The sequence below is a fragment of the Erithacus rubecula genome (assembly GCF_903797595.1).
Source record: "Erithacus rubecula genome assembly, chromosome: 3".
NCBI classification, from domain to species: Eukaryota; Metazoa; Chordata; class Aves; order Passeriformes; family Muscicapidae; genus Erithacus; species Erithacus rubecula.
Window position 1 is genome coordinate 31,780,931 of NC_136689.1, and position 21,331 is coordinate 31,802,261.

At 38.1% G+C, this 21,331-nt stretch overlaps 1 protein-coding gene across 3 annotated transcripts in view; it reads left to right on the plus strand.

The window, feature by feature from the left end:
- The window catches only part of ETV1 (ETS variant transcription factor 1), a 63,932-nt gene that overhangs the window by 18,786 nt on the left and 23,815 nt on the right, over positions 1 to 21,331 (plus strand). For all 3 annotated transcript variants that reach the window (XM_079300433.1, XM_079300434.1, XM_079300435.1), the window contains 3 exons: positions 14,993 to 15,122; positions 16,685 to 16,873; positions 20,687 to 20,934. In XM_079300433.1, coding sequence (XP_079156559.1) covers positions 14,993 to 15,122; positions 16,685 to 16,873; positions 20,687 to 20,934 — 567 coding nt within the window. The remainder of the gene's footprint in view (positions 1 to 14,992; positions 15,123 to 16,684; positions 16,874 to 20,686; positions 20,935 to 21,331) is intronic.

Below are 21,331 nucleotides of genomic sequence, written 5' to 3' on the forward strand. Positions count from 1 at the left end.
TGGTGCTACAGCAAGCAGTCTGACAAATATCCTGCAAGGTGGTGCTACTTATTTTGATGCTGAGCTATTCTCTGGTAGGGCTTTCTGCTGCAGCTGTGTTTTGTTTCTTGCCACTTGTCTTGAAACTACTTCCTTCCATAGGTCAGATGTTGTCAAATACAGAGACATTTGCTTACTTCTTTTAGTGCATGCCCGACTGTGATGGATTCTTTCTTAAAGGCTGTGAGAGTCGGGACTCTGTGGTTTGTTCCTGCCTTTAGCTTTGCATGACCTTGGGCATGTTGCTTAACATCTTTGTTTCTGGTTTGAAGTAGGTACAGAAATGCATGTATCACTCTGCTGTGAGATACACAGCTTTCTTAATGATCACTTATCTGGAGATCTCAAAAGCATTTTACAAAGACAGTCCAGTGCAATTGCTGTTGTAAGAGCTGGAGAGGTCAGACTTGAGGAGTCGATGCTGACCACCTTATCTCCCTTCATAGTTGCCTTAGATAGCCTTGCTTCTTTCATTGTATCCCTGAGCACTTGTTTCCTTTGTTTAAAGCAGGGCTGAAACTGTTACCACCTGTTAACTTTCTTTTTTCTTTTCCTTTTTTTGTTTTTTTTTTTTTTCTTTTCTTTTTAATTCACATTCAAAAGAAATTAGGATTTGGTGTCTTTCAGAAAACTCATTTTGTGGCTCATTGATGGGCATTAGCCTGTGCTAATAAGGGTTTTATTTTTCATGTTTTTCCTCTAGAAGATTTTTGGAAACATTTAACTCTGTCATATAGTTGTGACCATAATTGCAAGATTTGATTCTTGAAAAAGTTTTACCGAGGGAGAGTGTTGACCATAATGCCTTTAACTTGTGATCTTAATAGTGGAGAATTTGTGGGCTTGCTTTGATTTTAATAAGCAATTTCTATTTATTTGCTTTTCTGCTTGTATTTTTATACTAAATTTCCAGCTTTGGAGGTGCAAATATTTAAGACTCTCCTGGATTGTGGGAGTGTAGAGTCTCACAGGTTATGTAAATACTGGTAGTGGCAGTAGCACTGCGAAACAAATTAGAAGACCCCATCAAGAGCATAGCTTTTGATTTTTAAAACTTCTAAAGCAGAAGCTTTCTTTCAGAGTGCCCATCAGGCCGTGATGTGAATGTTATTGAATATGGGAGGGGACCTCTGGGCATCTGCAGAGAGAGCAGGCACCTCATGCAGGCTAGTTTGACTGCACAGGACCCATCTGAACCTGGTCTCCAGCAGTGTGGGGCATCCCCAGCCCAGGCAGCTGACAGGGCTCTTCTTGTGGGGCTTTGTGCCCGTCTCCCCACTGCCCTTCCACTGCCATGTGGCTCAGCCAAGCTGAGTTAGTTTCCTTTCCTTAGAGCCCCATCCTTGTTTGCTGCTTTATTGCAGATTAAAGGCTTGGGCTGCATGTGAAGGTTATCAGCTAATGAATAAACTTCAGTCATCCTGTCCTGTGATAAATCTGTCTCATAGATCAAAGATGAAGCATGTAGACCTTTTTTCTTTCAAATGGTAATTTCTTAAGGCTGTCGGATCACTTCCTAAGGTCTGTTTACATGAAAACAAAAACATTAAACATATTTTATTCAAAATGTTGAATTGTCAGTTTTGAAAAACCTTCTATTTCCTCTCTGAGGAAGCTTCTCCTCCTTCCTCCCGTGAAGGTCTCATCTGTGGAAATACAAGCAATCCTCACATTGTAACTTGTGGCAGTATTTTCTTAATGCTACCATTGTTTCTGTTTTAAACCAGACAGTTGTTAATTTCATCAAAAGTATGATATATGTGTTAGAACATTTTTTTTTCAGTTTCAGTTGTATTAAAGTGTGTTTTTAAACTTCTTTTAGCTGTATTTTCACACTGAAACAAAGCAAGACAGACCGAAGGGTCTTTGTGATTCTATTTCGATACAAAACCCTAATTTTCCTAAAACTCCTTTCCATGCATGTTTTCACAAAGTGAGTTTTGTATTTCAAGAGCCATGTAAATACTGATTTGAAAATCTATAAGCTCTGGAATAAAATAATCTATAAACTCTGGTGTAAAATAAGGAGGCCGTCTGCAAGCTGAGTTCATCCACTTCTATATATTACATATGCTTCTTTATGTAAAATGTATTTGCAGTCTGTATAATTTTTTTATCTTTCTGCCTGCTGCCTCAGCAACTGGAGATAGAAATCAGGCTCTCCTACAGAGTGTTGTGAAGTTTTCAAGGGATATAGCAGTTAAAAAAAGGAGAGAGTGAAGCTCCTCAAGACATCAGTTAAGCACTGAGGAGTCTGTGACACATTTGTGTCATGTAGGACAGAGGTAGCCCTCAGTAAACATACAGGAAAAATAGCCCTTGTTTCAGGTTCTAAGTCCTTTTGTTTTGGTGCTGTGCATTTCAGTAGTAGGAAGTAATTACAGTGAAGCCATTTATAAGCTGATAAATATGCATAAATTATTATATTTATTAATTCTGTTGAGTTTTGGAAGTCATCTGTGGGTTTTGGTTTTTTTTCCTTAGGAGTGGTCTAAACCTAGTTTAAAGTTGTAAATGGAAAACTGATTATTTTGTCAAGGCATGTGCTCATCTTTTCCCTGAGAAGGATTCTTTTCTTTTCCTTTCACTTATTCTTCATTCTCTTTGTCTTCAAGACATTACTCTTACCAGTTCCTGGATTCTAGTATGACCTTGATGAGGTGAATGGAGAAGTGAACTGTCTTGGTAAAGGATATCTTTATTCTTACATATCTATTTCTTCTGTAAGCTGAGGATTATGCATGTTAGAAAAAGAGTGAATCATTAGCAGCTTTATTTCTGGTTGTCTTTTTTCCTGTGGCTGTTTATGAACTTATTCAGCAAATGTGGTTGCCAGTAAGTTAATGTAGTGAAATATTTTCTAGCAGTGACATTTACTGCCGAGTCCTGCAGTCACTGAATAGGAAGGTTACCGACTGGCCAGGTTTTTTGTCTTTGAATTTATATATTATGAGTCGTCATCAAGGACATTTGAAAAATTACGTTTGCAAAAACAATTCCCAGTCTTGCTAATTTGATCCTCTTTGCTCAAAGGTTGTTTCCTTTCTGCTTATAATGTATACCTAGAAAAGATAAACAGTTTAATTCTTTTTTAATACTCTGTCTTCATGCTGAAACTGAATGCAATGTTTCCTTATGAACCATCTGTTAAAATTTCACATGGCCAAAGCAATAAGAGAAATGGAGACAACAGGGACTCTTTAAAGTGTTAATATTCTGTAAAGACAAAAAGTTTCAAGCATTTGGGATTAGAATTTGGAAGCTGGATTAATATAAGTCTGTATTGTCAGTATGTGTGTGTGGTTATATATAAGCACACATGCATGCAGGAAATACAGCATGTAATTGTCAGTCTTACTGATTGTATGCACATATAAAGTAATCATAAAACTTTAGGAATGCTTGGCTTCAGAAAACATCAGCAAGTGTATTGGTAATGTACAGTTGCAAGTCTCCTGTACATGAGGAATGCTTTAAGTAGCACCAGAAGCCTTAAATATCTGTGCTGAGAGTTAGCACCTGGTTGCAGGTGGTCAAACTTCCACTGGTTCCAGAGAAAGAGCACTTTGCTAAGAGTCTTTGAAAATCGGCCTACTTAAATATAGTCTTGACTTTATGTTCCCAGACATAACCACTTCTGACAATGGCTTCTTTGTTTCCCTGTTGAATCAGTGATAAAAATTGAGCTGAATTTTACTGTTGACTTATTTCAATGGCCTGCACCTTTTCCACTGGAGATTGCAGGTTTTGCAGTAGTTTTTAGTAGTGAGCTAGAGAATTTGATTTCAGCCTTGCTTGAATGATCTGTAAAAGCTATCTGTTGGAGTTCTTACTCGTGAGCATTTGTGAAAATTGAACACTGAAGTGTGGAGGACACATGTATTTGGAGTGGTGACAGTCTCTTTCTCCACATGAAACATCTCGTTAGCTACCCTGAGATATTGTAGACTTGTGTTATATGTATTTATTGTATAATTGTATATTGTATAATATACAATTATACAATATAATTCTACAATAATAATACTTGTGTAATATAATGCCTATTGTATAATATACATTTATACAATATAATTATACAATAATAATAATACACATATTGTTAAAGGCAAAATTGAATTAAAAATAATCTCAAAATGCAGTTTTGTTCCTTTTTAGTGCCTAACATTGAGAGCTGCTAAAATAAAAACGAATGATAAATAATCTTTTAAATTAGTTGTTTAATTCATGCTAGAGAGCACTCAGTGTGGAGTCCATTTCATTATTTGTTGGTTTTTCTCTTGCTTTTGCACATACTTGAGTAGCTATCTGACAGGCGTGATTATTCTTAAGAATAATCTTTTATAATCTTTGCTCTTTTCTCATGAGAATATTCCTGTTTTTATAGGGACACAAATTGACACATTGGTTATGGGTCTCTGAGGGTAGGGTCCTGAGGCTGAGCTACTTCAAACCAGAATCAACCTTCTGACACTGGTTGTTTGGATTATGGCAGAACCAGCAATTAAATCCAGTTTCTTTCACATTTTGTCCAGCTGCAAGAACAAGATCAGTGGCCCTCTCATTTATAGATGGCTGTTAGCTCTTTACATGAATGCATCAGAAAAGAGCAGCAAAGAAAATAATTATATTGATGTAACTTGAAACTTCTCTGTAAGAGGGGAAATGAGACAGAATCAGTTCCTGTTTGTTTTTTGCTGCGGGCATATTTTCTAAATATCAAGTTGATGATACCTTTATAACAATAAATAGAAAACACAAAATAGTTCATTTTAGAGTTTATTTTTATGTTTGGGAAAAAAAGCTTGTTATACTTTCCAGTTTTCTTCATAATTCTGTTTCTGCAAAACCTTTTTGAATCCAGACTTGAAACTGTCAAACTGCAGAGTTACCTGAATTGCTTGTGTGTGTATGTGTAAAATGCTGGGATATTATTGGATATTTTAGTAATGGAAGTTACGCAGTGCTTAGCCATTACCTCTCACAATTTAAATTAAATTTTGAAAATTGCTGCAAATGGAAATCCTGTCCTCAGAAAAGCACAGAGACCCTGATATAGTGGCCAGCTCTTCTCTTTGCATTTAACTTTATTGATAATTCCCAGGTAGGAATACAATTTAAGTTTTCTCCCAGGCTTGATTTTACATTAAGAACTTCCTCCTTAGCAGAAGCTCTAAAGGTGGATTGCCTCTTTTTGCACTGTGCCTGGGAGCCTTTGGAGCCAGATACATTATCAGTAACTGTAGGAACAAATGCCCCTGATCTCCTCCCAGGATTTTAACAAAGCAAATGCAGGTGAAGATCAGCCCTTTTTCTCTCTATGGTCATGGAGGATGAAGATCCAGTATAGAGGGATTAAAAATTATTTGGATTTTTTTCTTTCCCTCCCTATAATCATCTTCAGCTATCCTTGTGTTTTAGTTCAATTGCTACAGAACCCAGCTGGTTTAATTTTATTAGGTTACCACTTCCTCCTCCAGAGAGCCCTAAGCCTCTGTTTATTTTGGGGGCAGGGAGAGCTCTTCATCCTGCCTCACCTACTCTCCTCCGACATCAAAGTGAGCCAGTTCACTCCTCCTAGCTTAATCCTTCCCTTCTCCTTCCCACCAAAGCTCTGCAAATTTCCTTGTATTATTTGCAGTTACTCTGTGCCCGTGGTATTTGTCAGCAGGTTCACTTTTGTCCTGGAGGTACCTGCTAGGAGGCAGAGACCCTCTGGCTGCACTTTCCACTTGACTGCCTGCAGCTGTGAGTGTCCTACAGCTGGACAGGTAAATTGTCTGGAAAGGAAGGAGAGCACTGCAGGAAGGGGACATAAATTGGAATAAAACAGTGCCTGTGACAGCATTTCTGTGGGATTGCTTCTTTTGGAGGCTAAGAAACTGTGTTGCTATCTGCAGCTGCTGCTGCCTTGAAATACCTTCTAGATAATTCTTAATGGGAAAGTGGAAGTCTTTTGGAGCTAGAAGCAAAGAGGGATCAACTAACCAAAATTGTGCCAAAATGTTCCATGCTTGGGGGTAGAAGAATGGAGACAGTCTTCTAATACCATGTGGCAGTTCAGCCAGGTAGCAGCTGCCCAAATACAGTTACCTAGGTATTTACTAGAAGCCTTTAGAAAAGTTTGCCTTGGAATTTCTCTAGCTAGTGATATTTACTTTTGTTGATATTTACTGAAATTTACTCCCTCTACCCCCCAGTTGGGTGGCTTACCCTTTTTGATGGGCTTTTAAATTTTTGTTTTACTGAACAGATTCAGTGAATATACTATGCAATTTATGACTGACATGGTCCTTTTAAATGAGAAGCCAAGTGGCTACAAATATCAGAATTATCTCTGTGGTGCCTTCAGCACTTCCAGTGTCAGAAGGCTGCAGGTGTGCCCTCAGTAACTAATGAGCATTTCAGAAATTGCAACTGCACAGACAAGCAAATCAGGGATATCTTGCACTAAAAGTGAGGATTTATAGCAGTGAACCAATTATTAAGCTGAAGGGTACAACCTCTAATACTGTGCTTCCTCTCCCACACTAACTGGGAACCCCTCCACCTCTCAGGGGAGGCTACATCTGTCATGGCAAGGGGGTCTTGGGTTAGCTGCCCAGAATTAGCTATACTGGCAAAATTTTTTAGTGTCTTGGCATACAAGCTGTAGAAAATTCCAGTTAAAGAATTACACTTTTTTTTTTTTTTTTTTTTTTTTTTTTTTTTTTTTTTTTTTGTGAAGAAGCTTCTAGAATAATTTCTTTGATGAACAAGGGCAGGACCATCATGTTTAATTGTCGAATAATCTGTCCTGCAGGGAAATGGGATATGCCTGTAATTTAGTGATGTTTGTGTTGGTCACCTCTTCCCTCTCTATAAATGCTCTCATATAAACCTGCCTGATGGATACTGATGCAAACTTGGTGTGCTATGAGTGCAGTAAACTCTTCTGTGTTTTCTATTTCAGCACTTTTTTTGGCCTCAGGTGCTGATCTCAAAGCCTTCATGTTAATGCCAGATCATAGTTAGGATAGGCAAAAATTACGGTGAATATTTAGAATTAACATAATCTAGAGTTGAACAGGTGATTCAGTTAATTTAAAATTGAGTTTCATCAATGCATTCATCTGTAATGCTTTTTGCTTAAAAAATTAGGAAGAAAAAACCCCTCTCACTCCAAAGCAAGAGCAAGTTATTTTAGCAAGCACTACTGGCTAAGATGGATGCATTACTGTAGATCTTAATGTCCAGAATTTCCCAATATCAATTGTAGGAAAATGAGCTGTTATTTTCCATCGTGCAACTTCTTGGTAGTAAACAAAAATAAATTCCAGCTTTTGCTGCAGTTCATTTTCACCTGCTTGCTACTTTTTCCTAAGTCAAATTCAAAATCAATATTTTCTTTCTATTCTCATAGCATGTAATCCGAGAACATTCCATACAGGCTTTGAGAAAAAAAATCTCGCAATTTTGGGCTGTCTTTTATTCTTTACCTCCCCCCCCATCCTTTCCCACCCCCTAAGGTTTGTAAAGATATACTATTGCATCGCGTTCCTGCGATTCAAGTAGAGCATTAATTGACATGCACAGTATTGTAAGCTTTAGCTTGGAAGAGAAAATAAGCAATTTGCTTCATTTTGCAGCATGAGTTCTAACTGTTATTAAAGTGCATTTGTAGTTGCATATTTTCCAGTAAAGGTGACAGATTACTTCAAAGCTGGTATTTTCTTTTTGTTAAACAAGGTTCTCAAATAGATCCATCTTGCCCACGTATTCTATTCTTGCCAGTTGGCTTTGAAAGCTGGTGCTTGGGCTCATCGTTCAGAACTAGCTTCCAAAAAATGAGGTCCCATGCTGTTTCTATCTTTTGAGCTAGTAGGGGCTGGAAGGATCTGATCTGAAGCCAAGGCGAAGACTGAATTGATGGAATCATATATAATGGCTTTGCCAAGTACTGCCCAGTCATGAAGTCCCACTTTCTGGGAAAGAGCACTGAGACAAGGGGTGGCAGAGCATTATCTCTGTTAAGGGCTGTCCATAGATTTCCTTTTCTGGACTTGGAGTCAGGCTGCCACATAAGAAAGAATTAGCTTTTTATTGAATGCTTTTTCACACATTTGCGAGTTGTTACTTTCTTCTGCATGCTGCTTGCCCATTTTCTCCCCAATTCTACATACCCACTGGAAGAGGAAAAAGCTTTCTGCTCTTCATTACAGTATTACACATCTTTTGACCATATGTAATGTATCATTGCAGAGGCATGCTTGCACATTCAGTATACTTACATTCATTTGACTCTGTGCACACACAGACACCCAAAGACACATGCAGACTGATTCAGGTGAACCAGAGGCTACTTGGTGAGTCTAGGTGGACACCTTTTGTCTTGAGGTCTAAATCCTGGATCTTGAAGGAGTTCAGGTTTTCTAGATGCAACTGTAAAAAGAAGAATAATATCAAGGTCATGTGTTTCTTCAAAATGATACTTGACAGGAATGCATAGATTCCTCCCTTTCCCACCCTCCCTTCCCTTGCTAGCAGCTTTCATTTGTAAGGTAGTGAAAGTTCTGGTCTCTTGTCTATGTTCAGCTTTTTCTATAAACTGCCAGGATAGTCTCTGAAACCACAGTGATGATACATATCTGTGTGTCAGATATCCAATTTGTCACCAGCTTCTTCCAATATCTGGCAGAGAGCAGGACCTAAATGAAATCCAGTTGACTGGAGCTCAGCTAAGATCTGATAGAGGTGACTTTGATAGATAAATGGTTGAAGAACCTGGTGGAGCCTGTGTAGATGTAATCTGTTCAGCCACTTTTAAATCAGTCCACAGCCTTCAGGTCTTGCTCATTTCTGCAGCTGTTGCAGTGGTCAGGAAAAAGAAAAAAAAAACAGGGTTTTTTTGCAAGAGCTCACATAGGGTGAAAACAACTGCAGATCTTGCCTCAGTCTTCCATGCTTGCAGTCACTTCTGTCTTCAGCTGTAGTAGTCTTACATATTTATGGGCTTTTAATTCAAAATCATTGGGAACAGTTTAGCTGGAAATAGTTGATTACCAGCCTTTACTGTCCCAGCTCTCTTCATCTGTCACCTTTCCCACCTGATCTTTTTATTTCAGGTTTTGTTAGTGTATGAGGCTGCATACCACATCCAGCTGCAGCACAATAACCTCTAGAGTATGAATGGTCTGCTATGCTGAGAACCTGCTTCTGAGAACTTCTGAGCATCTCAAAGTTACTAGTAAAACTTCTCATCAAAATATATAATACAATGAAATTGAAAGAGCACCCAACTTTGGCAACCTGATGTCTTTAATCTGATGCTTATTAAATGATGGTTGAAATTCAGAGTGCAGCTGTCTACAAAGGTCTAAATAATAATCTATAAATAAATAATTGATAAATGCCTTCTAGAATGCAGAAGGCTGTTGTTTCATGGATTAAATGCACATTTTTGAAACCTCTTTGGAAAATATGTAGAATACCTGGAATTTTTACCTAGAAAGCCATGGAGAAAGTATTTAGTTTCATAGCTCATTGCATCAGATATGCAAATACTTATATGGAATGTATGATTCAAATATTGAGGAGACTGTTGCAAAAATAAGGCATTTCAGGACTCGTGAACCCGTGGTGTTGTGCTTGGATTTTTAAAAAATGTTTTCTGATAAGAGCACCTAGGTTATTACTATCACCTAAGACATATCTAGCATTTTAAGCTCTTTGACAAACTGTTCAATAAACTGTTTAAAAGCAGATTTTTTTTTTTTTTTACTAATGCCTACCTGTTGTACTTATAGCATAAATAATTTGTTTGAATCATCAGGTGAGTGCTGTTAGGTTATAGTGAGCACGGAAAATGGCAAAAATATGAATTAGGGTCCCTGTCCTTAAGTGTATTTCAGTTTGCATTTTGATAGCAGTTTAGAAATGTTATCGCCTGTTTTGTCACAGACATAATTCACATCTTTCTTCAGGCACTGTAAACAAGAGAAATGGTTTAATGGCTCCATAAAAGGCACTCTGTGCTGATAGCTGAGATTAGGCCCTTTAGTAATGGATTTTTGTGTGTTGGGGGAAGGGGAGGGCTTGGCAGAGGTAAATGTACTGGAAAAGAATCTTGGAGAGACTCTGATGTATCTGAAGTGCCTGCTGCATTGCTGTATGTATCGAGAGATAGATTTAAAGTGTGGCAGTGTTGGCTTTATCAGTACAGGGGCCTTTCCTTCTTGCATTTGAAATTTTACCAAGTATTATCTTGGGTCACCTCAGTCAGTCTAGTACCTGGAGTTGCAGTGGTATTAGCTTAAGTATTTTTATGTCTTCTGTCTCTTCATCTTGCTGTTGTGTGTGTTCAAGAAATGTCTCAAAACTTATATTGCATACTAAAAATTTTGCCTCAATCAATGATAAAAATTACTGAGTTTATTTACAGAATTGTGCTTAGGGAATGATTTGAGAGCATGCATTTGAAAAACAGCTCAGAAACAGCATGTTTAGGGTATGACTTACTGTTACTTCCTTTTCTCTTCAGATACTCAAAGTCCTCAAATGTAATACATGTGAATGTAATATTACTTAGGAGACATCTGAGTTCACTAGCAGGAGCAAGTGTGGTATAAAATCAACTGCTGTCAATTGATTTTATACCATATAGTAAATGCTCTTGACCCACAAGTGTGAGATAGGACATCTTTGTCTCTTTGGTCAGTGGAGTTAACATTGCTGCCATTAGCTAACATCACTGAATTATCAGTTATATTTAGTGGCTTTAAAAGGTTTGTTTAAAACCATTCTTCCTCAGAAGTAGGATTTTATCCTGTGTTCTGGGCAGAAATCTGAAGTTCAGAAGTTAAAATGTTACTTTTTGTTCAAAGGACAAATTGCTTGCCATTTCATATAACATAATCCTCATTTCTTCATCTTGAATAATCATCCCTTGAACTGAAAAGTATTTTAAGCCATTGCTTAATGTAGTGCATTTCAGGGCTTTCTCCAAAGAAGTAGATTCAGTTCTGTCTGTACAGAGGTGGTTCTCTTCCTATTTCTCAGGCTACAAAGCATACATATCAGACTCCTTTGAGACAAACCAATTCCTCCTTTGATTTCAGAGTTCTTTATAAAATTGTTCTGCATTTGAGTGGTGTGGTTCTTCATTCTTTGGGTATTATTATGAACAAAATGTTCAGGGATTAGGTTGTTGGTACATAGCAAAGGAGAACAGCACTTCTGAAGGACGGATGGCAGGTTTCACCCTGTGTTTTTGCACGCTGAATGTGAGTTAACTTTGTGGTGAAATCATCGTTGCTTTGTATAAAATCTAGGTCTGTACAACAGCACATTATGTATAATATGCAAGCCCTTTTACTCTGAAGGTATAAATAGATACATTTATGCACAGAGAATATGCATACAGTAATGTATTATACCTTCATCAATTTGCTACAGATGGTAGGAGTCCTGCTTGCTTTATATCTGTGTGTTGGCTTCAGAGCTGCTCCAGACAGGGTCTGTGGGGCAGGGGTCTGTTTCTGATACTGTTAAGCCTGACTGTGTGCTAGTTGAGATGAGGTGTTGAAGCAATCCATCTAAATACACGTTGCAAGATTGTTTGCCTTTCAGGTTCAGAGGTAGTTATCTGTAAGTAATCATTCGGGATGAAATCTTGGCCCTTGGTCACTTTTTAATAAGATCATTATTAAGGAAGAGAGCCCCTTACTTTAATAGGGTTGAGACTGTTGGGGTTAAGTACAATGAATTTACCATCAAGAAGAAAGAAGAAGTGAGGAGCTGGTTGTTTAAAATGTCATTTTGTTAATATGAATGTGTTGGTAGCTGGTATGCTGCACTAAAATTAGATTGTATAAATAAGCAACCCTGCGCTCCTCAAAAGAAAGAGGATTGAGAGCATAATATAAAATCCAGTTTAGCAAAAGTGTGTATGTTTAAATTCTCTTTTAATAGGTGCACTGTAGAATGAGTGTCACACTAAAATCAGAAGTGATGGGTGGAGGGTTTCAGTGGTGGTATAAAAACTGCCTAGAATGTTTGAAATTTTCTTGTTAAAATAAGTCTCTCATCTTCAGCCACACTTAAGATATGGTCTGAAAGGGCAAGTAGTCTTGAAAGCCCCCCCAAAATGCAATATTTTTATCAGCCTATCTTTTTTCCTTTCTACCTCTAAAAGTGTACACTTAAGGAGTTACAGATAAAGCTTAGCATGGTGACTGTGTCAGGGGACTGCCCGAGGAAGGCTTTAAATTTTACAGCTACATTATCTTTCTGGCTGTAGTTAAGATAAAGATCTAATATAAAATCACTTTGGTTTGTAATGCTTTCTCTAAATGAAGTGAAGGTGTTAACCTACTTGATTTGATACACTTTACCCTAGCTTATAAAGCTTGGAGGAAGGTGAGGTAAACTTTAATTAAAACTACAGCACAGATGCCTTCTAGCACTGTGCCCTGTACCTTGCTAGGACTGTACAGTAAGCAAAATAAAATGTACCTCGCAGTTGAGGCAGCAGGCTGGAGCCGTGTTCAGTGAAAGTAATTTAATTAGTGTTGATCATGACTCCAGATGATGGTGATTTGATAAGGAATAATTTAGTACTTAACAGCCTTTTACATGCACCAACTCCATGTGGGAAGGTAAAGCAAATTGCACAAAATGAATGTGCTGCTTTCACTTGTGCCTGTGCCAGTGAGCTGGAAAACTGCCTGTTAGCAGACGTTCAGGCTCTCAGAGCTGTGATGAAATACCCAGCCAGTTCTCCGCACAGGGCTGGAGTGTGGGAGTCTCTGTACTCCCGTTATTTAAAAATAAATAAGGGAAGTAATTTTTCATAACAGATTAACTCCAAGGAAGTAGCGAAGTAAAAATAAAAAAAAATAAAAAATAAGGGCAGCATGTGGCCTTTGTGCAAATATGGGATACTGGCTTTAAAAAAAGAGTCTTGTTGCAGTTGTGTTTTAATTTTTTGATTCAAGTTGAAGAGGTTGCCTACCTTAGCTTTGGAGCCAGCGTCCCGGAATTGCGGGGCCCATCATATGCATTAAATGTGTGGCATGCATTATTTGACCAAGACATACAAAGGAGAGTCAGCAGTAAAAGTTCACTAGAAATAGCCTGAAACAAACTACTGGATATCAGCCTGCTTTGCGATTACTTTGGAAAGCTGACTGGGCTGCATTTTCCCATATTATTAAATCTGAGAATCGCTTTTCAAGAAGTCCATGTGGGTTTCTTTTTAGTGCAAGTTCAGACAGTTTTATTCAGTAAGAATTCTTTTCTTCTTGCCATGTTCACATTTTCCATCTCTGTTTCCTAAGTTGTTGTACTGTGCATATGCATTTCTATATGTTGTATTGTCTGCTTTTCATTTCTAATCTTTCCACATAGCTATTATCCACCAAATATAAAAGCTGAAGAGCAGTTTTCTGCTAACTCTTGTGAATTTTGTGAAAATACGTGGCAAAATAGAATAGTGTTATGTTGCAGATGACTCAACTGAAAGGCAGTAGTGGAAGCTGTCATGTAATAGGGTACAAGAGGATCTATTTGTGAAAGAGTTCTGTGAACATTGCCCAACCATGAGAAAACCCATGGCAAAAATCTGGAATCCAGACCTTACTCACAGATGCCAGAGTTTAGTGGTTCTGATGCTCACTTCTTAGACAGCATTTCATACACACTGATGTCTGTATGCAGATGCATTGGTATCAGAAAATATGAAGTCTATTACAAATCAACTTTCCCAAGTTCAGGTGCAAGAGAAGGGGAAGATGCTGCTTAATGGTATATAATGATAGCCTGGCTTTTTGCTTAGATTCCCTAACAGGAGCTGCTGCATGTATGTGGATTTCTATGGAAATACAAGTGTCCATGTCAGGCAGGAATGTGATCCTCATACTATGGTGTTTTGGTGACAACATCCAAAATCAGTGATAAAATTATCTCTGAGTTCTAGATATCTTAGAGCTCAAAAATGCATTAACAACCTCATTTTACTTAAAACTTGACAGGTGTGTTTTCAAGCTGTTACATATCTGTCTTTTAGACTTTTGTCCTCCTAGCCAGTTACTTAGGTTTGTCAATCTCAGGTGAACTTTGAATTTTCTTCTGCTTTAATTTTGGTTAAGATTAGAAATGAAATAAGGAAAGTTGTCTGGCGTAAGCTAATTTGCTGGTTAACCTTGCCTTTACCTTTGGCCTTTCTCTTAATACAGACCTTGTGCTTCTAATTAATGCTGCATTTCTGTCACAACCCCTCTGGGATTTTTTTTTAAACTTTTAAGTATAACCTCTTTATTTTTTTCCTAGTTTGTGTCTATGTCACATTTACTATTGAGTTTGGTCAGGCTAGAATTTTATCTTGCTTATTTTTAAGAAAAATTACTTAAACCATTCCTTCTGATTTTTTTTTAATGTTATTTCTAATTAGAAGTGCATATAATAATCTAATTTCAAGGGTTTTGCTGTAAATTTTCAAGCATTCTATGGGACAAAAACATTACTGATTGTATACTTGAAGCTGATATATCTCAAATTCATTTTGGAGTCATTTGTATGGTACTCTTTGAAGCAAACTACTATTGCATTTATAGCTAAAAGCTACCTCTGATATTACTTAGAAACATTTGGTGCCTGGGAAGTATTTTGCCTCTGACAACATTTACAGTAGTTAAGCCAAATATAAGTGGGCTGTTATTTTCCTGCTAATGAGATGGGATGCTGGCCATCATTCTATTAAACAATAGAAGTGATAATAGCCAGTGTGAAGGATCTCTGGTGTCTATTTTTCAGTTGACACTCAAAGAAATATTTGAAATGTTTATTTCCTATATTGTTTTTATTATTACAATGGTTTAATTAATCATGTGTTTAATTAGCAGTGTCGAGCTTACTTGGGAAAGCTAATTGTTGATATTGTACTTGGGTTTTAATTGCATTCTCCTTCTCTTTTCAGTGGCTTTTCATGGTCTCCCTGTGAAAATCAAGAAGGAACCCCATAGCCCATGTTCGGAACTTGGCTCCGCTTGCAGTCAAGAGCAACCATTCAAGTTCAGTTATGGGGAAAAGTGCCTGTACAATGTCAGGTAAAGAAATCAGGAGCATGTTTGCAATGAGAACTGCTGGTTTAAATGAGGACTGACTAAAGAGTAATAAAACCATAATAGAGATCTTATAAAAGTTACCTCTTCAGCAGATAACAGACTGATGAGATAATGCGTTTAGCTGATGAACACTGATGGATTTGTTTACAGTTGTATCAAACACTTACATAATAATTTCAAACCAGTGTTTTTCATCAAAATGCACATCCTCCATTCCTCCTCCATGGGAGCTAGCCAGAGTTTAAAAACCCAGGGTACAAGCGTGAAATAGAAAGGAGTATCTTGTTTTCTGTGAGCTGTGTTGAAAGTACTTTCAAAATGCATTACTCACATTAGGAAAGAGAGATTTGTGTAACAGGCAAGGGATTGGCAGGTCTGAGAAACACATTAGGTATTTGACAAATTCTGCAGATGTTGTCTGTGTATATTCCTGGGTGATTACCTTTTAAAACAGTGCTTCATTAGTCCCTGCATCTTTGTACTTATTCAAAAGCAAGTTGTCTTCTTTTATAGGGATAGTTAATAAAAGTTTTATTTATTTGTGGGTGGTGGAGGGGCTTGATACCTCTTCATTCCTTATTGACTTTCTTTTGGTTGCATTTACGTGCCACTCCTTCCTTTAGTGCCAGCAGTGAAGGACTTCTTATTGATGTTTCAGTCTATTTTAGCATCTTTCATCTAGCTTTGATTCTCATTAATGTGTTACAAAAACTGTTAGCATTTAAAGCATTATAGCATTTAAATGTTGGATGTGAATGGGGAGGAGGGAAAGGAAAAGACTGGCACCTTGGCCAGTTATAAGGAGTGATTTTGTTTTCAAAACTCAGATGAATCCATTGGTGGATTTGATGGGTGCTAAGGGACCTGGAAAGTATGCAAGCTTGTGCTTACTATATTCCTAATGTCTGCATTTTTCCTGATTATAAACAAGGATGATCAAAGTGTTCTCGAGTCCTTTCCTGATTTGAGACACCCTTGAAAATAGCAGCTATGTATTTGGAGGACCAGCAGTTTAATTTTGAGAGAGAGAGAGAGGGGTAAAAAAAACCTGTTGGGAGAGGCTGCTGACATCCTAGTATGGGTAGCTAAGCCAGCATACCATTGTTTTTCTGGGTCAGATCCCTTCCCTCTGGCTGTATTGTTTTACTGTCTCACTTTGTGGTTTGTGCAAAAGAAAAAGGGCCTTGACAGGCACTGTCAGCTCTTTGTGCTCTGGTCCAGGTGCTTCTACTTTTATGTATTTTGTATACCTCCTGTTAGAATGTGACTGTAAGACTGAGTCCTTTAAAAATACATTTCTGTGCCTCAGAGAAGAAAATGCTGTGCTGAATCACTGCCTCTAATATGACTTCTTCATTCTCTTCTTAGTGTAAAGTTGAGAATTCTTCTGCCCCAAACTGGTTAATAAGTTAACTGTAATCAAAAGCTTCTAAATGGGGCACTTGTGGTGATTGTTTTTCTGGATGTAGACGCTATGGTTTTGGTTTGTCTTCTTTCTTTGGAAAAAAATAACCTGCCTTGCTTTCCCCTTGCCTTCCTAACAGTGCCTATGATCAGAAGCCACAAGTGGGAATGAGGCCCTCCAACCCCCCGACGCCCTCCAGCACTCCCGTGTCGCCGCTGCACCATGGCTCCCCCAACTCCGCTCAGACTCCCAAACCCGACCGGGTTTTCCCTGCCCACCTCCCTCCATCCCAGTCCATTCAAGACAACAGCTTCCCTATGGACCACAGGTAAAACACAGAGCAAGGAGGGTGTTTCAGTTGTGGCTAAAATTGTCTTATACAGGGTATTGCTGCCTTCCTGGCCACTGCTATTCCCTTTCAGGCTGGTGGATGAAGGTGGAAACCAGCAAGGCTCACAGTGTGAGAAAAGGCTGTGTTTATCAAAAGCTGGCACCCAGCTTGGTGCACCAGTGTATGAGTTCATATTGGCAGTGGCAGAATTTGAATTACATGTTGGTTCTCTCTTGTGAGGTTGTTTACAGTATGCTGGATAATCTCATCTAGGCTCTCTTTCCCACGAAAGGTTGGACCCGATGGTCTTTCAAGGTCCCTTCCAACCTGGGCTGTTCTATAGTTCTGTGATTCACCTGAGGCTAGAAAGCCCTTCAAGGTGATGAAGTCACTAGCAAGCATGTTCCTAACTATAAATATCTGGCCTCTCGCTAAGCAGTTCATCTGTCTAAGGGATAAGTGGCCATGTTACAGTGTTCATGCTTCAGAATATTCTTTAGAAGGGTGGATCATTTTTCCAAGCCCTTTTGTAATGCAGCATTTCAAAAAAAGATGCCAACATAAACCGTGCTTAAATAACATTAGTCTGAGTAAAAGCCACAAGAGTTAGACACTAGAATTAAAGCTCAAACTGTCCTTAAGTCACCCTGTTTTGTTTTGGTATGTTAGAAATCCCCAGACAACTATCTTTCTTAGCTCAGTTTTGCAACAGATATGCTCAGTGGATTTCCCTGTTTTTTCAGTCCAAACACTTGTTTGTGGAATTCTATTTACACTAACCTTTATTGCATGAACCTGTTTTTGTATGCGAGTTTTGATTGCTCTCAAACATTTAAAATTCCAATGGTGTGTAAAGAGATATATGTTCATAAACCTTGTTTTACCTCTTAACCATTATCAAATTAAGAAAGACCTGAAAACAGTTGTTGGGAGTGTGATTTGCATGCTTCTGCTCTAATAAGGGTTGTTATCTCCAGGGATTTGTGCAGATCACTTCCGAAGGAGGTTGCTAACGTTAATATTGCTGTTTTGTGCTCTGCTGAGATAGCTTTAAATACCACCAAGGTTCTCTACAAGCCCTTCTGGCCATCAAGAAACACTGAATCTCCCCTTCACCTGCCACAGTCCCCATCTCCTCCCCAGCCGTGGACTGTGGTCTAACCACAAAGGCCCCCGGTGAAGCCAGGCAGTGGTTTAGATCACAGGATGGTGGATGAATGTGTTCCTGCACATACAGCAAAGCCAAGCTGCCAAAAGACTGAAATCAGCAGAAGTTACATGGCTTATATGCAGAGAGCAGTAGTAAGATTTTTCAGATGAAAAAAATCTTATGGTATAAAAACTTGTAAAGAGAGCATTGAACTCATATGTCAGCCCTAACTTGAGTATTTATAGACATTTGCATACATCCTAGTATAATTTCTGTACCCATAACTCTTGCTCTGTGCAAGCTCTGTGCAGGCTCTTTACATTTCTCCTCCCTCCCCCATCTTTGATATTTTTTAGGCCATTTTGCACTAGTGCTTCCCTTCTGTTATAGAATATCATGTGCTCTAGTAAAGTCTTAAATAGATGACTCAAGGGAAAAAAAAAAATCCACCTGATTTTTCTCCATTTTTAAAGAAAAGTGGAATTGTAGTGGAACATATGAAGATATTTTCCCACATTTTCTTATTTATTTTGACTCTTGTGTATGAGCCAAAAATGTACTTCATATTTTTGTGAAATTGAAATTTTACTCATTTCTAAGCTGAGATACTACTACAATGAGTGTATTCAGAAAATATAATTTAAAAAAATGACCTGCCTATATGAGTTCATATATGAATCTCTAACTCAAAGCACAATTTTTTTTTTGGAACAGGCATTGGTGGCATAGGATAGCATTAGCATCCAGTACATACAGCCCATATATCTTCATACAGGGCATGAGGAGATGAACGATAAGTGGTACTAACAAGTACCAACAGGAAACAAATCCACTTGTATAAACAAATGGCTTGATTCCATACAAAGCTTCCAGTACAACAAGTATTATTAACTTCCTTTGAGGCTTTGTGAGTGAGCCTGTTTCTTATTTTATCTTCAAGTTGCAATTTTCTGATTCACTCCTTGACAGTTCTTAATGATAATTTCTGCTTCTTTTTTTGGCTAATGAAAAAAGGGGAAAAAAGGAAATGAATGCAGTGCCAGTCAGCCTAACTGTTTCATAATACATTTGAGTTTCTAAGTTTATTTTCTGCAGGTGTAGGTGGAATTGCAAAACCCAGTGTTACAGCACAGTACTCTTTCTACTTCAAAAATTATAGTGTTTACAGCAGCATTAGAAAAATTAATTTTGTCTCCACTACTACATTGTAATAGTTTTTATCTCTGTAGTTTCCACAGTATTGATAATTTAGCTATGATAGTAAATATTTGTCAAAACAAATTATAGTAGTATTATGACAGATGATAATAGAGTTTAAATTGTTTTAGAAATATGTGCTACCTATGAGTGGATAGTCAAGGATTTTATTCCTTGTGCAATCAAATCCCTGTATTGTACTTAACTTGCACAGTTTTCTCCAGAAAAAAGTCTTTTGCATGCGGGAACCAAAGTTGGTTCAGATCCGAAGTACAGGGGAGCTCAGGAATGATTAGATCTTTTTTGGTGTCTCTCTGACAGCAAGAAACTTCCAAAGAAAGGCACAAGTTGCTTTTTTTTTGGTTTTGTTTGGTTTGTCTTTTTGGTTTTTTGTTTTTTTAATGTGTCTTGTTTATAATAAGTGATAACAAGACTGGCAAGCAGTTTGTTGCAAGAACATTGCATCTGCTGTTGGTTAGTGTGGACACAATTATACTACTGTGGTGGTTACTACTGTGGTAATCTACAGGAGATAGCAGGAAGACATCATGCAGTTCATCTTTTCCCAGTGGGAAACGAGCATCCTGGTATTCTTCTGTATGCTTCTGAACCTGAAGATGTCCAAGTAATTATATTAGGCCTTTTAGTTCAGGTAGATAGGTTTTATGGAAGAAAAAACAAGCATAGGTTCTTGAGAGTAGCATTGCTAGGAAATCAAGATAACTTAAAACTAAATTCTCTTATTTTATGCCTACTGAAGAGCATCTGGGAATAGCAAATAGCAAATGATTACAACTTTAATGTAGAAATGACTAAGGGGAAAAGTTAAGGCAGGAGAGTAATTGTTGTAGCAAAAATGTGTACCCCCTCTTTTTACTGGGGTGCTGACATTCCCATGCTGTTACAGTTGGAATGCAGTGTCATTCTTGTGAGTCGATCTCTCATGACACTACCCCTGAGAGGACAGAACAGTGGACTTTTACCCTGGAATGTTTCCAAATGTTAGAGCAGACAATACTCTATTCAAAATGTGTTTATTGTGGTCAGAATGGTTTCCGTGTAACAGTAAGATGGATAAAAGTAAATTAGAGTATGAGCAAGATGCTGCTAACATTTGTGAAAGAGCAGAGAACTCTATCTACGCCTCCTTCATGTCACTGTGGTAGAATGTCAGTTTTTCTACTGTTTTGAAGCTGGTGCATTTCCTGTTTGCCTCTTCTGCTGAGGGAAGATATTGAAAGCAAAGAGGATGTGGTGGAGACAGGTCTTAGAGCTGGTATTAATAGGTGGGATTTTTGTTTCTTTGCTTGCCGCTGTTTTACAATGCCAGTGATCCTGATGGGAGCACTTGGCATAGTCATAAGCAAAATGTTTGTTATTGAGAAAGTGATACAGCCTGAAGATCTTTAGGGAATGGAATTTAGCTCAAGTCCTTTACATGACCTCTATAATTTGTGTTCTAGATTTCGCCGCCAGCTCTCTGAACCTTGCAATTCTTTCCCACCTTTGCCTGCAATGCCAAGGGAAGGACGTCCAATATATCAGCGCCAGATGTCTGAACCAAACATCCCTTTCCCGCCTCAAGGATTTAAGCAGGAGTACCACGATCCAGTTTATGAACACAATGCTATGGTTGGCAGCGCAGCCAGTCAAAATTTCCCCCCTCCTCTGATGATTAAACAGGAACCTAGGGATTTTGCATATGATTCAGGTAGGTGAGATTGCATAGCAAACCAGTATGTGAGTCCAAGCCAGTGCTATCGATGTTTTGATTGTATGAACTGAAACTTGCTTTCTTGACACTTACATCTCACAAATTATGTCCGAGACAGCTTACAAAGTACTAAGATTGCTACATAATACAGCAGGATTCTTTTCACCATTGTCTGCTCTTTAAAGGCATTCATTTGCTAGAAAGCTCTGTTCAAAAAGTGCACATGTTAAAGAAGTCGAGGAAGAAAGTCATGGGTGCGAATTTGCTTTGTTAAGAGGGAACATGTTCTGTTACTATCTCATCTTTGACCTCTGAATTTGTGTGCTCCATTTTATGAGTTCTTCCATTTGCCTGCCAGAAATAGAGAACTCTTTCTCCTCTTGCTTGCATTACT